General features: G+C 48.6%; 1 protein-coding gene across 2 annotated transcripts in view; it reads left to right on the top strand.

Moving 5' to 3' along the window:
- ATXN7 (ataxin 7) overlaps positions 1–15,467 on the top strand; it is a 104,697-nt gene that overhangs the window by 83,999 nt on the left and 5,231 nt on the right. For both annotated transcript variants that reach the window (XM_027775511.1, XM_027775512.1), the window contains 4 exons: positions 5,388–5,653; positions 7,143–7,341; positions 7,698–7,819; positions 13,112–14,108. In XM_027775511.1, coding sequence (XP_027631312.1) covers positions 5,388–5,653; positions 7,143–7,341; positions 7,698–7,819; positions 13,112–14,108 — 1,584 coding nt within the window. The remainder of the gene's footprint in view (positions 1–5,387; positions 5,654–7,142; positions 7,342–7,697; positions 7,820–13,111; positions 14,109–15,467) is intronic.

Below are 15,467 nucleotides of genomic sequence, written 5' to 3'. Positions count from 1 at the left end.
TTGTTTTCAGTCACCCTAGGCCTTCCTATGTGGCACCAGTATTAACCAGCAGAGTCAGCACCACACCACTGGAGCTGGGCCAGAATTTCTTTTCTTTTTTTAAGTTTCAATTTATTCCCTTCGTGTGTGTGTGAGAGAGAGAGAGAGAGAGAGAGAGACAGAGAGAGAGACAGAGAGAGAAGGGCACCCCCAGCAGGGTCTGTACATAGTGATCCTCCCCTAGCCCTGCATCCAGCCGGAACAGTGCCCAGCCTGTTTAGACCCACCCAGGCCATGGACCTAGAATCTTTCCATACGGTTTTTAGCATCATCCAGCAGTGCCCCTCTTGCCTGTATCTGTGACTAGACCCAGAAGTTTTTATTTTTAAGTGGTTTTTATTTTAAATTTAAATTTCTAATTTTATCATGTAGAGTTTATCTTACAGTAATGCTTTTGAAGCTTTTGGAGAAAGGAATTGGTCAAGTGTGCCAGTAAATATCCAGGTTTTGTTTTTTGTTGTTGTTTTTTGTTGTTCTTTTGTTTTTTTAAATATGCACCCTCTTCCCAGGAAAAATAAAATACATACTCATACGTATTCTTAATTTTGCATTCCATCTTGATTTGAACACCCTCCTCAAGCCTGTTGTTGGAACTCTAAGTTAAAAACTCCTGTCTCAGGCCCAGCAGTGGTGGCTTAAGTGCCATTGCACAAAGCTTGGGCCACATGGAGGCCTGGGCCAATTTGAACAAATTGGGTGCACCCACATACCTGTGATCCTAGCTAATGGGCGGCTAGGGCCAACTATCACCACAGTGAGACTGTGTCAGAAATGGTAATCTCTCTCATAAAAGTAAAAAAAAAATAAACTTCTATCCCAGATCAAGCAGCCTTTGTTTTCTTATATGACACTAATTTAGCATATATACTGGTTGTGTTATTTTGTGTTTTGTTCTGTTGGTTTTATTTTGGGTGGAGGGAGAGCAAGGTAGAGATGGGTGTTTTTGACAGAATAGCACCATGCCATGACCACCTGCCCTGGCTTCCCAGTTAGAGTTGCAGGTACATGTCATCCCCTGAGACCTGCTTCAGGTTGGCCTGGGAACTGAACTCAGGCCTCCATGTGGCACCAGCCTCAACAATAGCACTCTACTATCTGAGCCGCTGTCTGGGCCTGCTTTTATTTCTGGAAGGTCGCCATTTGAGCTCTGTAGAGTTATGTCACAGTTTCATCTGCCTCTATGGGAGTTGGTGAAAGCATGTCTCACCCTGTTCCTGCCTACCTGGACCTGAGTAACATGGAGGCCTTGGCAATGCCTGACCAATGAGCAATGGGGGATGCTTTCTTTATTGAAGAAGCTCTTTTTTGTTGTTGTTTGTGTTTGTTTTCTTTTGCATTAGGGCAGGTGGGTTTGCCCAAGAGAGACAAAAGAGAGGGAAAATCACCCCCTGGGAAGATGTCCATGCCACAATCCCTTCCCCTCCATTTTCCTCCAGGGATTTTGGGCACATGCTAACATGTGCCCAATGTGATTTTCAAGCTGCTGGGTCTGGGACTTGAACCACATAGCCGACTCTTTGGGATGCAACACCTTAACCTCCACGCTACTTGCTGACCCTCGAAGATGCTCTTTTAAAATCATCTGTGAAACATGTTGATAAACCAAAAGCTTGTCTATTTGTCCATCTGGCCTTCCTTTGTTCCTTTTTTCCTTCCTTTTAAGTTTTATTGCTGTATGGGAAGAGCTAACATGAGATTTACCCTCTGAGCCCCTTTTTAACCGTCCAGTGTGGGGTTGTTGACTGGGAACAGCGCCTTGTGGCCAATCTCGAGAACTGCCTCTTCTCAGCTAACTGAAACTACACCCATGATTAGTAACTCCCACTTCTCTTTCTCCCAAGCCTCTAGCAACCACCACTGCACTCATCTATGAATTTGACTATTTATATGTAACATGAACGCAGAGTCATGCACTGTTGTCTTTTTCGTGGTCAGCTTATTTCTCTTAGCATGATGTCCTCAAGCTTCATCCATGTTCCTGAAGCTCCTGCCTCTTTTCTTCTGTCAGCCTTCAAATGTTGCTGGCCCTGTTCCCCCCCGAGATCCATGTCTGTTCACTCCCATCACTCGTGCTTTGTTGTCTGCCTGCTACCCTCCCCATCCCCTCCTCCTTTCCACATCTGTCTAACATCCTGTCGGTGTGACTCCGCTAGCCTCCATCATGTAGTCACCGGTGAGCTTTTCATTGCGTACGTTTGTGAGTGAGGGCCCAGAGGACAGATTTGAACAGACCGACCTGTGTTCTGCACCCTGTAGAGCTTCTAGTCTGTAATCTAATAATCACTCAAAAAAGTATAAAGTTACCCCTCATGACTGTAAAGAGGAGAGGAGTGTGTGTTATGAAAGCCTGCAGCAGGGAGATGTGTCCAGGGGAGGCTTCCTCGCCATGGGAATGTGGGGCGGAAATCCACGTGATGAGTTACCTGGGCAGAGGGTGGGAGCAGCAGGAGAAGTGGAGGGAACAACATGTGCCAAGGCACTGCCAGGACAGAACAAACACCTTGGAGCCTGAGAGGCAGCCAGGTGGCCAGGCGAGGAGGGAGAGGAGGCACGTGCAGTCGCAGGAGCGGAGAGCAGGATCTGGGAAGCCTGCTTACACTCTGCAGCTTGGTCCAGTGGGCCTGGACACCCCTGAAGAGTTCTGATTGGGGAGTTCAGATACCTGTGTCAGATATTCTTCTGAGCTCAGCAGAAATCCTGTTTACTTTTCAAACTGAGCTGGGAAAATACTGTGTCTGCCTACTGTCTTCACTTGGTTTTACTGAGCATCCGAGGCCTTGCAAAGATGAAGACAGCTTTATATATATATATATATAAGAAGAGGTGGTCAGGTGGACCAGTATATGTTCATTTGTTCCTTCAGCACATATTATTAGAGGACCATTCTTTTTATATACTTTCAGTTTGAAGCTCTTACTGGGTGTCAGGTGTTCTAGGTGTTGGTGTAACACTGAACAAAATGAAGTTCCTTGTTGTAATTTAGATAACTTTTTTCTGAGTATGTTACATAGTCAAGGAAATGAAAATGAATTTGAAAAGTAGCTAAGCATGTATCTGTGTCATCTTAGACTTTAGCTGGTGTGTTGGTTAGTTTGCAGTTATGTTACTGAATTTCAGATGGAATTTAGAAGCATAATTCCCTTTAAGTCTTAAATTGTAGCAAACATACAATATAAAGCATAACCTATAAAGCAATACATTTGTGTAATGTGTTGGGGCAGAAATGCACAGAAAGTTTACATTAATCATTTACAGTATTTTGTAACATAAAATAAAGACATATGTAGATGAATTCACTTGTGTTCGTGGATGTGTGATTAGGGGCACTGCAGTTCATGTGAACCCCATTTGCTCCTAAGGATTATGTCTGCTTGCATTTTCCCAGACCGAGACCATGCAGTATGGAATGGCCAGGTTAGCTTGACCTGCAGTCACGTCACAGTGATTGGCCCTGACTGCCAGTAAGGTTTGCTCAACTCTGATCAGTTCGCACTTGCACGTTCAGTTTTCTCTTCTGCTAGGAGTAGTATTAGGCTTCGAGTGAGCCTCGATTTTGTTTAACGCTAGTAATTATCAAATGTGTTTTGGAGTACAGACGTTTTCTTACAAGATGAACTTCAACCTCAAGTTGTTTTTTTGGAGAGGTTTCTTTTTTTTCTTTTTTTTTTTTGTTATAGGGCGCGTGCGCTTGCCAGAAAGAGAGAGACAAAGAGACAGAAAGCGAGAAATCACCCTCCGGGGGGATGGCCACGCCTCAATCCCTTCTCCTCCATTCTCCTCCTGGGATCTTGGGCATGCACACACATGCACCCGGTATGAGTTTAAGCCGCCGGGTCCAGGACTTGAACCGCGGTCGACTATGTGGGAGTCCAGCGACATAGCCATTACGCTAACTGCTGGTCCCAACCTCAAGTTTGATTGATTGCCTTCCTAAGGCCAGCACTGCCATAATTGGACTTCCCCCACTCGGTGTGCCCATTCCTTGATTCTAAAACCTGACATTGAAGGCTCTGGAGGACTGTGTCCCCCACTTCCTTGACTTCTACAGCAGTATCTGTCTGTCAGGATTTGCTCAGTTTTGCTTATCGTCCTGCTCACAGCTTTTCTTCTCTCAGCCTCATCTTTCCTTCCGCATCGTTCTTGGCCATCCCAGTACCTGTCTCTAGGGTGTGAGCCTCTTTCTCTCTTTACAGAGCATTTTCATTGGAACCAAGAGAAATGGTTGTGTTTATTTTTACTCTCTGGCAAGTTACTAAAACAATACTTGCTGAGGGCATCCCGGGGGGTACATGGTGGCTAGGTGCTGGACTCCCACATGGCCGACCATGGTTCCAGTCCTGGACCTGGCAGCTTGAAAATCTCACTGGGCATATGTGCTTGAGTGCCCAAAATCCCAGGAGGAGCATGGAGGAGAAGGGATTGTGGCATGAGCATCCTCCCCCTGGGGAAAAGTTTCTCACTTTTCCTCTCTGGCCAGCACATGCACCCTATGACCAATAAAAAAGAATATTTGCTGATACATGTTTTATGGAGTCCTAGTTTCTTCCTCTTAAGTTAATTTTCAGAATTTTCAATGGTCCAGAGGATATTTTTAATGACATTGTTACGAGCTCTGATAAACAAATTGCAAAGTGTGGCAGAAGGCATGAGTACCTGTCACCCGATTCTGGTGTGTGCTGTGCAGTTACATACCAAGTGGCTCAGCTCAGCCTTTCTTCTGATGGATATAACATCATCATATCCTTTTACAGTAGAGTCTGTAATATGGGGGACTTCACAAGGCTCTTGGAAAAATTAAAGTACCAGATTATTTTGGTGCAAAATTTTTTAAAATCTGTGCATGGTTTTTTCATAGTTTGCATTTTCCATGATCATCTTTTTTTTTTTTTTTTGAAAGGTTTTCACTATAGGGCACGTGCACTCACCAGACAGAGAGAGACAGAGACAGAAAGCGAGAAATCATCCCCCAGGGGGGATGGCCACACCGCAATCCCTTCCCCTCCATTCTCCTCTCGGGATCTTGGGCATGCATGCACACGCGCCCGGCGTGAGTTGTAAGCCACTGGGCCTGGGACGCGAACTGTGGTCGACTATGTGGGAGTCCAGTGACATAGCCATTACGCTAACTGCTATCCTTCCATGATCTTCTTGAAGGCCCTTTCATTTGTATTTCTAGTCCAGCTAATGAGAAAAGATCGTGCTCTCATGATTTTGTTCTTATCATATGCTGAGTAGTCATTGTGCTCAAAGTCCAGATTCCTTTTTAACTGGGAGAGGCATTTTGGAATATCTATCAGATAAAAATTATTACTGAAATTCCTCACTTTCTGTGTTTCTTTGGTCTCTAGACACATTCCTTAACCCAGCGAAGAGCTGTCCAGGGTAGAAGAAAACGATTTGATGTATTATTAGCCGAGCACAAAAACAAAACCAGGGAAAAGGAATCGATTCGCCATCCGGACTCTCAGCAACCACCGCAGCCTCTCAGGGACCCGCATCCCGCCCCTCCCAGAACGTCACAGGAGCCGCACCAAAACCCTCACGGAGTGATTCCTTCCGAATCAAAGCCTTTCGTAGCTAGTAAACCTAAACCTCACACCCTTAGTCTTCCAAGGTAAGCCAACCCATCCATTTCTTCCTCCCTCCTTCAGAGACAGACTTGCAGACACCATAAAACCCCAGCACAGCCATGGTGTTTGAGTACATACGTCAGGCTCACTGTGCAGATCTCTTTAAACTGGGTTTTTCTATGGGAAAAAGAAAAATGTGTTCATCAGTAAGTTTCAACCAGGACTTTTCTTGCTTGCAAATGCAAGTGGCAGAGTAAAGCTAGGTTTATCTGCTCTACACTTGCTGAATGACAGGTGTCTCTTAACCCCACCAAGCAGGACTGAGACTGGGTCCTACTGCAGGTTAGTGATCGGAACATTTCACCTGCTTTGGCAGCAGTTTCCCATTCATTTGTCTTGCTTCTTGCAATACACAGCAGTGGAAATTCTGGGAACAGGCATCCAGCCTGAATTTTTACAGCATCCATTTATCAACATGTTTTTTCATTCATTCATTTGGGAGTTTGGACTGAGCACGTATTAGGCATTTTAGCAGTCTAGCAAGCAATGGGTCAGTGTATTAATGAGAACCTGTCATACACGTTCCTCAGAGGCAGCGATGGTGGAACATGGGTGCGTTTGTGCCTGCTCATTTACCCACGTGGAAATAAAAAACCGGACCTTGTGCCCGATTGCCAGAGAGAAGGTTTTTAAAGAGAAAGGCACAGAGAATGAGGGCTTCTGTGCAGGCTGCTCACTTGCCGGCGGCAAGGGCTTCTGCTAGGAGCATGCCAGCCCTCGGTTGTGGTTGCTTAACGATTCACCCTCACGTGCCTGATCCATGAAGTGGTGGCACTGAGGTGGACGTTCCCCTCATGGAAATCCAGCCTGTGCTTGAGCCTGTCCCTGTGTGAGCCCCCGGTTTCTGAGCAACACCCTGGAGTTGCAGTTGGAGACTTCTCCCTGAGTGTGGTCAGGCCCAGGCCAGAGAGTCCTTAGCAAGTCCTGAATCTGGCCATCTTCTCATTGAAGTTTGCCCGCCTATAATAAAGTAAACTTAATTGCACAACTACTCGGCCACTATAGAGATAGGAAAAATATGTTAGTGGCCTTCAGTCACAGTGTGCTATCCACAGAGTGAAATGCTACCTCGCCCTCACCATCGCCCGTCCCAACTTTGCCAGTTGTCTCACTTATTGCCTTAGTGACCCAAACCTGGATGAGATTGGAGGAAATAAAGAATTCTTTTGAATTCTGTATTTCTCCTCCTTTGGAGAGAATTGAAAGAAGACTTGCTCCACCTGAGTGACTGTAGAAAGGAGGACTGTCTATAAGTTACCTTCGGTTATATCTGGCAGACAGCCCAACTTAGCCTTGTGCAGTCCAGGAGCGAGCTTCCTTTACTCACAGGCCACCTGGATCAGCCTCTTTTTTCCCCAGTGCTAGTGGAAGTCAGGCCTCCCGTAATTGGTTTGGATACGGTGTTGTATCTGAGTTAAGGCGCTGATGCCCAGGCGTGTGATCTGATCCGTGCTGCACTTTCTGCTCACCAAGGCCTCCAGGCTGCCCTGCTCAGCAAGGTGGGAGTGCCCCCATTGACCCTCCTCCAGTCCATGAATCTCCACACCCTCCCCTGCCTGCCACTGAGCCAGCTTCTCGGTTATCCAGTGAGGAGGGCGAAGGCGATGACAAAGAAGAGTCTGTTGAAAAACTGGACTGTCATTATTCAGGTCATCATCCTCAGCCAGCATCTGTAAGTTCCACGTCCACCCCGCGTTGACCCTCCCCACGCAGCATGGACAGGGCACTGCAGGGGGGCGCGCCAGGGACCTTGGCATGCCCGCACGTGTGGGACGCGGTGAAGGTTTGAGAGCAGAACAGGGCGCCCTAGAGGCGACACGCACCCTGTCCGGGGACTTCTCATGCTTTTCCCTTTCTCTTCCACGACACTCAGGGCTAGGCATTGTCACGTTCATGCTTCACAGCCTGCGGTGCTCAGAGTCAGCTCTGTCTTTCCTGGTTAGCGCCTTTCTTGAAGGAGAGAGAGTCCTCAGCCGAGGGCGAGGAGTCGCAGTCAGCCAGCACGTGCGCCTGTGTTCTCTCTTGCAGTTTTGCACATTCGGGAGCCGGCAGATTGGAAGAGGCTATTACGTCTTTGACTCCAGGTGGAACCGGCTTCGCTGCGCCCTCAACCTCATGGTGGAGAAGCATCTGAACGCGCAGCTGTGGAAGTGAGTGCCTGCTGGGGGGCCCTTCTTTGCTTTATGTCTGTGGGACTGGTTTTACGAAGATATGCTTGTCTGCAGGAAAACGTGGTCTCCAGCCCACCCCGAGAAGAAGGCCCCTTGCTGTTCATTCATTCACGCACGCACTCAGCAACTTGATGCCGTTCAGGGTGCCGGGGTTGGAGGCAGAAGGACTCCCACATATGCCGAGCTGACAGTTGAGTTGGGAGTGAGGGACAGACAAAAAGTCAGTCAAAAGAAAAATAAATAAGTAGCTTACAGCTTGGCATAAGGGAGAGAATGGAGACAATAATACCAACACTTACTGAGAAGACCTTTCTATGAGCCAGGCAAGTTATGAAATAGATATGTGTGTGTGTTTAGAGAGAGAAAAAGAATGAGCCACATACATGCGTGCATGTTTTCTTTTTCTTTCTTCCTTTTTTTTTTTTAATGATGGAAGCAGGATAGAGAAAGAAATACTTGACAGGGTCTCACCACATCACAGTTTTCCTGCTCCAGTCTCCAGTTAGCCAGGATCACCAGGTGGACCACCGCACCCATCTTGTTCAGACTGGGCCAGAAACCAAACCCAGCCTCCCATGCTGCCCCAGCCCTTGTGCAGTGACGCCCTCCTGCTTGCGCCATCGTGGCTGGGCCCACGGTTGTGGAAGTCAGGTGATCATGGTATCCCTGTATTACAGATGATGAAACTAAGATACAAGGTCATGCAGTATATTAGTGGCCAGGCCAGGATTCGAACCTAAGGGCAGTTTGTTTCCAGACGACTGAGGTGAGAAAATAACCATCCTGGAGATTCAGGGAAAGCCACCATGGACTGAACCCTTGAGCTGAAGTACATGGACGAGAGAGACCAGCATTGGAGATTGTGGCAGGAGGGGAGTTGAGGCTGAAGGAACCAAAAGTGTGAAGGGCTTCAGTCAGAAAGGCCGACAGCTTGTTCAGGAAACAGTGAGAAAGTGAACATGGTTGAAGGTGAGGGCCAGAGACCAGCAGGGGCCAGATGATACCAAAACTGGCCCTGAGTAGCGGAAAACCGTTAGTTTTAGGTAGAGGAGCCAAGTGCTCTGACTGCAGTTTAAGACATTGTGCGGGCTAGCCCACGCTGTGGGGGTCGATCCCACACTGCCAGCTCCCAGCCTGGTGGCGGGAGAAATACCGGGCATGTGTGCGTGCATGCCCAAAATCTCTAAAGGAGAAAGGGAGACAGGATGGGATGTGGCCATTCCTCATGGAGGGTGCCTTCTTACCCTCCCTCTTTTTCTCCCTCTTCCCCTTTCTGTCTCTGTCTCTCTCCTCTGGCAATTGCACACAACACACGCAGTAGCAAAATTTGAAAAAAGACATCTCATGTGGCATTAGATGTGCTAGTGTTCGCCAGATGGGATTTTAGGTGGAGAAAGGGCTCCATGGCCAATGCTGTTTAACTCAGCCTTTCTCAAAGTAAAAGAGTTTTCCTTACTCCAGAACCTCTCAGAGATTTTAATAGGTGCTGTGCTTTGTTACTCTCAAAGCAGGAAATGTCACGTAGAATGTGGAATGTCCTGTGGCGTTGGCTTGAGGAACTGGTATTTGGTAGGAACTACTTAGGTGAACGTTGAGCTTTACTACCAGGTGCTGACCTGTAATTCCTGGATCACCCCAGATGACCCAGTGAGGCCTCACTAGTGCCTCCTTGCACAGGCTCTGCCAGTACATGCATTTGCCTCACTGCCTGGGCTTCTTTTTTTTTTTTTGGAGAGGTTTTTGCTATAGGGCGCGTGCGCTTGCCAGACAGACATAGAGACAGAAAGCAAGAAATCACCCCCCAGGGGGGATGGTCACGCCGCAATCCCCTCTCCTCCATTCTCCTCTCGGGATCTTGGGCACGCACGTACGCGCGCCCGGCATGCGTTTTAAGCCACCGGGTCCAGGATGCAAACCACGGTTGACTACATGGGAGCCCAGTGACATAGCCATTAAGCTAACTGCTGGTTCCCTGCCTGGTCTTCTTAATAAAGTCAGAAGAAGCTGGCCAAGGCCCACGATCCAGAGAACCATCTCCATATTCTTTAACAGGACTTTTGGCTGTTCCTTCAGCAAACTAGATCCAGACCAGTGTTACACTACTTTTTACTAGTTCTTATTGGATACAAAGCTCTTTTCTTTTTCTTTTTCTTTTTCTTTTTTTATTTTATTTTATTTTTACTTTTGCCAGAGGACACATGCAGTTGTAGAAGAGAAACAGAGAGAGGAGGGCGGAGAAGGAAAGTGGGAAAGCAGCTTCTGTGGGGGGTGATTACACTTCCTTCTCTATTTCTCCTCCTCTTCAGGATTTTGGGCACACACACAAGTAGCATGTTTTGCAAGCTGCTGGGTCTGGGACTCACACTATGCAGTCGACCCTGTGGGGATACAGCTACCTTAACACTGTGCCATGAACTGGCTCTTCTTTTCCTTTATGAAAAACCATTGTCCCTGGCCAAAGATGGAATCAGGGGAGTGGTTTGTTGAAGTTCTTGGCACTCTCCACAGCAGGACAGCCCCGAATCCATGAAATCTCAGCTGCGTATTTCAGTAACTCAGACCACTGGTGGGACTTGGGGAGCGCTGAGTGCAGTGAACTGTGGGTTCAGGACACTGCTAAGAGTTTCGAAGGGCCTGCAGAATGTTTCAGCCCCGTTACATTGGTAAGTGGCTCACAGCCAGCAGTTCGGGGGAAGGTGGTTTCGGTTCCTGCAGCTGTGTGGAGAGGGTTTCCCCTTCATGCTGTGAACTTGTGAAAGCAGGACCATGAGGCCACCCCAGAGCCTCTCTCCGTTCTCTCGGAAGGCTGACTGCCTTATCACTTGCTCCCAGGGAGGAGGAAGCCATTTCTTCCTGTTAACACGAACTTTGGTTTTAAAAAGTCAACACAGCAGTGACAGATGTATCACTCAGTGACGAGCTGGCACACAGTGCCGGGCACACAGTGTTGCTTGGGCAAGAGTGCCAGCCCAGGTGTTGTGGAAGGTCTGTCGGCCTGCTCAGGCAGCCTTTCCAGGCCACCCTGAGACTTGTGAGGGGAGCTCAGTACTTCTCACCCAGAGAACTGCACTCAGGGGGCATCTTTGCCGCAATCTGGGGGGAAGTGACGGTATGGGGTGTGAGCAGAAGTAAGTCGTCCGCATTGTGTGGTCTCTGGACCGTGGTGGAGTTGGACCAGTGCTTCCTCTGCAGCATGGCTGTGACCAAAGGCTCTCGTGGTTTCTGAGAACTGCTTGCCCTCTTGCTCTGGGATCTCCATTCCACATCCCCTAAAAAGGAGCTGGATGGTTATCGGAATTTTGTTTCTTTTTTGACTTTTTGAATTGGTAATGCACTTACTTGGCTTAAGAGAGAAAGATGGCTGTAAAGAGACATAAAGTGAAATGTCAGCCCCCCTGTCCCTTGCCTCACAGGTGGAGCCATTTTTATTAGGTGCTTGTATGTCTTTACAAAATTATTTTTGTGCACACTTGAGTCAATATGACAGTATATTCTTACTTTGCCTCTTTTGTATACAAAAGGCAATGTGTAACTTAGAAGAGCGTTTTTTATAAAGAGGTGGGTATTGCCCAAAGAGATGCACCTCCTGCTGCTTGTGGAAAGAAGCCTTTTCCCTGGATTTGGTTCCAGGCAGCTCAGTGTTTAGGGCTCAGTGTCCTGCGCCACCCAGTGGCTACAAGGAGCCACTGCACCCGGCGAGCGTTAGTACCTGGACTTCGTTCAAAGCAGGACTTCTCAAATGAGCCAGTGCCTGTGAATCACCTGGAGGCCTAGCTGAGATACAGATTCTGTGAAGGCACTCTGGGGTGGGCCCAGGAACTTAGCGTTTAACACACCTGTCAGGTAATGCCAATTCTTGTCCTCCTCCATAGGTAGAGCTCAACTTCTCACTTTTGATTCTACATAGGAATCTCCTGGAGAGACTGAGAAATTATCGGGCTCTGTCCCCACAATCCCACACTAGTGTCGGTATGGTTACACTCCACGTAGGTGACTGAATGCAGCCAGAGTCGAGCAGCATTAACTTCAGGCCAGAGCTACATTCTTTTTGTTTGTTTTAAAGACAGGAGCTCCTGTCCGCCGCGACTACAGGCGTGTGCCACCACACCCAGCCTCAGAGCTACACTCTAGAGTGGGGTTTTTAAAGCAGGTACAAACACTTGCAGCCCTTCATTCCTTTTATTAATAACCGCAGTTCTCCTTTAAGAGCATTTCGGCAGTAGACGGGGGCATTGCCCTCACTTGAAAGATGAGGACTTTGAACCCCACTGGGCAGTGATGGGGCAGGCGGGGCCACGCCAGTCAGTCAGAAGCAAGGTAGTCATGGCACTTGCTTTCCAGGAGGGCTGTTTTCTGTTTTACCAACACCTTGCCTCAGTTTCATTCTCCAGTATTTAAATGTTGGTGCTGTCACATTTAAAACTCACAGTTAAAATAAAAGGGAGCCTCCGTGGTTTGACTGTTTGAACAGATCCCTCATGCCCTGGTAAATCCTTGCCCAGGCGTTACTAATATGTGGTAATGCAGCACTGTGACCAGAAAATCCCCTGAAATTTTGAGACTTTATTCTCTGTGCGGCTGCTCCGGTCAGTACTTAACAGCCTAAGACTGTACTGTGACCAGAAAATCCCCTGAAACTTTGAGACTTTATTCACTGTGCGGCTACTCCGGTCAGTACTTAACAGCCTGAGACTGCTATTAACAAGCTGCGCCTTCCCTGTTTTCTCACTGCGTCCTGAGCTCTCCCAGCGTTTATCGAGTACCTTCAGTATTCAGGCACTGTCCTGGGCTCTGGGGCTGGAATGGTAAATAAGCTGTGCTCCATCTACAAAGGGAGCTGGTGATTAGCAATCCCGTTAAAACTACCCTAAGTCTTACAAAGTCTGGGAAATGGGTTCATACAGGTCTGTGGAGGGCTGAGCAGGTCAGAACAGTTTTCTGAAGAAAGTGAAGAGCTGAGAGAAAGAGCAGAAGTTGGGGTGACAGAGGTCCAGGCAGAGGACACACAGCATCTTGTGTCATGGCATTTTCTTGGATCTAAGGCAGGGAGCTGGGAGTGGGAGGTGGAGTACAGGGCTGCCCCAGCCCCAGCATTTTCCTCAGAGCCCCAGGAGGTGATAGCGAATTTGGAGAGAAGGGACCGGACTGACCTTGCATCTTAGTGATCACGCTGATGGGATATGTTTCTCGAGTCACTGGACAAGGGGGTGACCGTCTCAGTGCCTATGCATCCTGTGCTGAATGCCACTCACTGTCCTCTCCTTTCTTTAGGAAAATCCCACCAGTGCCCAGCACCACGTCACCTGTCTCCACACGTGTTCCTCACCGGACAAACTCTGTGCCGACATCACAAGGCGGGGTCAGCTATCTGGCGGCAGCCACCGTCTCGTCATCCCCAGGTCTGCTCTCGGCCACCTGCATCTCCCCCAACAGCAAATCGGTGCCAGCTCATGGAACCACGCTCAACGCACAGCCTGCCACTTCCGGGGCGATGGATCCTGTGTGCAGTATGCAGTCCAGACAAGTGTCCTCCTCATCCTCGTCCCCCTCTACACCCTCCGGCCTTTCCTCGGTCCCTTCCTCCCCAATGTCCAGGAAACCTCAGAAGTTGAAATCCAGCAAGTCTTTAAGGCCCAAGGAGTCTTCTGGTAACAGTACGAACTGTCACAACGCCAGCAGCAGCACCAGCGGCGGCTCAGGAAAGAAACGCAAAAACAGTTTCCCACTGTTGGGTCACTCTTCTTCCTCCTCCACCTCCTCCTCCTGCTCCACTTCCTCCTCGTCTTCTTCTCATTCCATGGAGTCTTTTAGGAAAAACTGTGTGGCTCACACTGGGCCTCCCTACCCCTCAACGGTAACATCTTCCCATAGCATCAGCCTCAACTGCGTGGCAAATAAGGCGAACTCGGTGAGCGTCCGGCACGACCAGTCAGGGAGGGGCCCCCTGGGCGGGAGCCCTGCTGAGCCCATCAAGAGGATGAGTGTGATGGTGAACAGTGGCGACTCCACTCTGTCACTTGGCCCGTTCATCCACCAGTCCAGCGAGCTGCCTGTCAACTCCCACGGCAGTTTTTCACACTCACATACTCCTCTAGACAAACTCATAGGAAAGAAGAGAAAGTGCTCACCGGGCTCAGGCAGCATCAACAACAGCAGCAACAAACCCACAAAGGTTGCCAAATTGCCAGCCATGAACAACGTGCACATGAAACACGCGGGCGCCATCCCAGGGGCGCAAGGACTGACGAACAGTTCCCTCCTTCATCAGGTAGGAAGTGGACTGTGAGCCCCACGGGGACGCCATTTCTTCTCCCTCGAGATCTTTTGCCAGCTCAGAAATCTTTGTGGTGGGGTTGGTTGGTTTGCCCATAAACACATATCCAGCTTCATGGTGTCTTTTGAAAACGGAAACAGTCATGGCCGTGTGAAGGTAACACAGGCTCCTCTCTGCCAGCATTTCTGGTGCCTCGAAAGGCTCTCCTGGGTAAGGAAACCATGGTAATGAATTCAGAGAGGTCTGCAGAAAGCATCAGGCTTGACAGCCACACCAGGGTCACAGGGAGTCCCTCCACGTAGTCAGTGAGGTGGTGTCCCAGTGCTGTCAGGTGTGCGTCACAAGATGCTGTCAAGGAAGGATGTAGGCAGTGCTTCTTGGATAGTGGTTCTCCTGTATGTTTCTCTGAAGAAATCTGGGCTAAAATCAAAGTGCTCTAGAAATGGACAACTTAAGATTTTCAAAGAAAGCACTTTTGGGACCCCCAAGTTATATGTTTAAGGCACCAGACTCCAGCATGGCCCACCATGGTTTGAGTCCCAGACCCAGCAGCTTGAAAATCACACTGGGCACGTGCGCATGCATGCCCAAAATTCTGAGAGGAGTTCGAGGGTGATGTCTCACTTTTCCTCTCTCTGTCTCCCACTAGAAAGCACATACAACCTATGCCAAAACTTTAAAAAAAAAAAAAGAGACAGCTTTTAATAATTAGTCCTCTTGGGGAATTTCAGATATTCTGGTTAAATCTCACCCCATATTTGTTTTTATTTTATTTTTATTCGTGATTGAGTATGCACACTAGTGAGAAGAATCACACTAAACTCGCTACACCGTGATTCCCCTCCCACCATCCTCCAGCTCGTCAGGATCTTGGACATGCACACATGTGCTTCTGAACCTGTGGTCAGTCACGTGGCTTCCAGCACCTCAATTCAGTTTGTTATTGACTATGCCACCAGGATGGGCCCTCCCTGGGTTTTTTTGGTTTGTTTTTGAGAAATTTTTGCTACAGGGTACGTGTGTGAGACAGAGAGACAGAAAGTGAGAAATCACCCCCTAGGGACCAGCAGTTAGCATAATGGCTATGTCGCTGGACTCCCACGTGGTCGACTGCAGTTCGTGTCCTGGACCCGGTGGCTTAAAACTCACACCGGGCGCGTGTGCGTGTGTGCCCAAGATCCCGAGAGGAGAATGGAGGAGAAGGGATTGTGGCGTGGCCATCCCCCCAGGGGGTGATTTCTCGCTTTCTGTCTCTCTGTCTCTGTCTGGCGAGTGCACACGCCCTATAGCAAAAGTCTCTCAAAAGAAAAAAAAAATCACCCCCTAGAAGGGGTGGCCGCACCCCCGTCCCTC

The sequence above is a fragment of the Tupaia chinensis genome, unplaced genomic scaffold (assembly GCF_000334495.1).
Source record: "Tupaia chinensis unplaced genomic scaffold, TupChi_1.0 Scaffold000569_1, whole genome shotgun sequence".
NCBI lineage: Eukaryota > Metazoa > Chordata > Mammalia > Scandentia > Tupaiidae > Tupaia > Tupaia belangeri.
The sequence above is the reverse complement of the archived record's forward strand: the minus strand, read 5'-3'. Positions and strand labels throughout refer to the sequence as shown.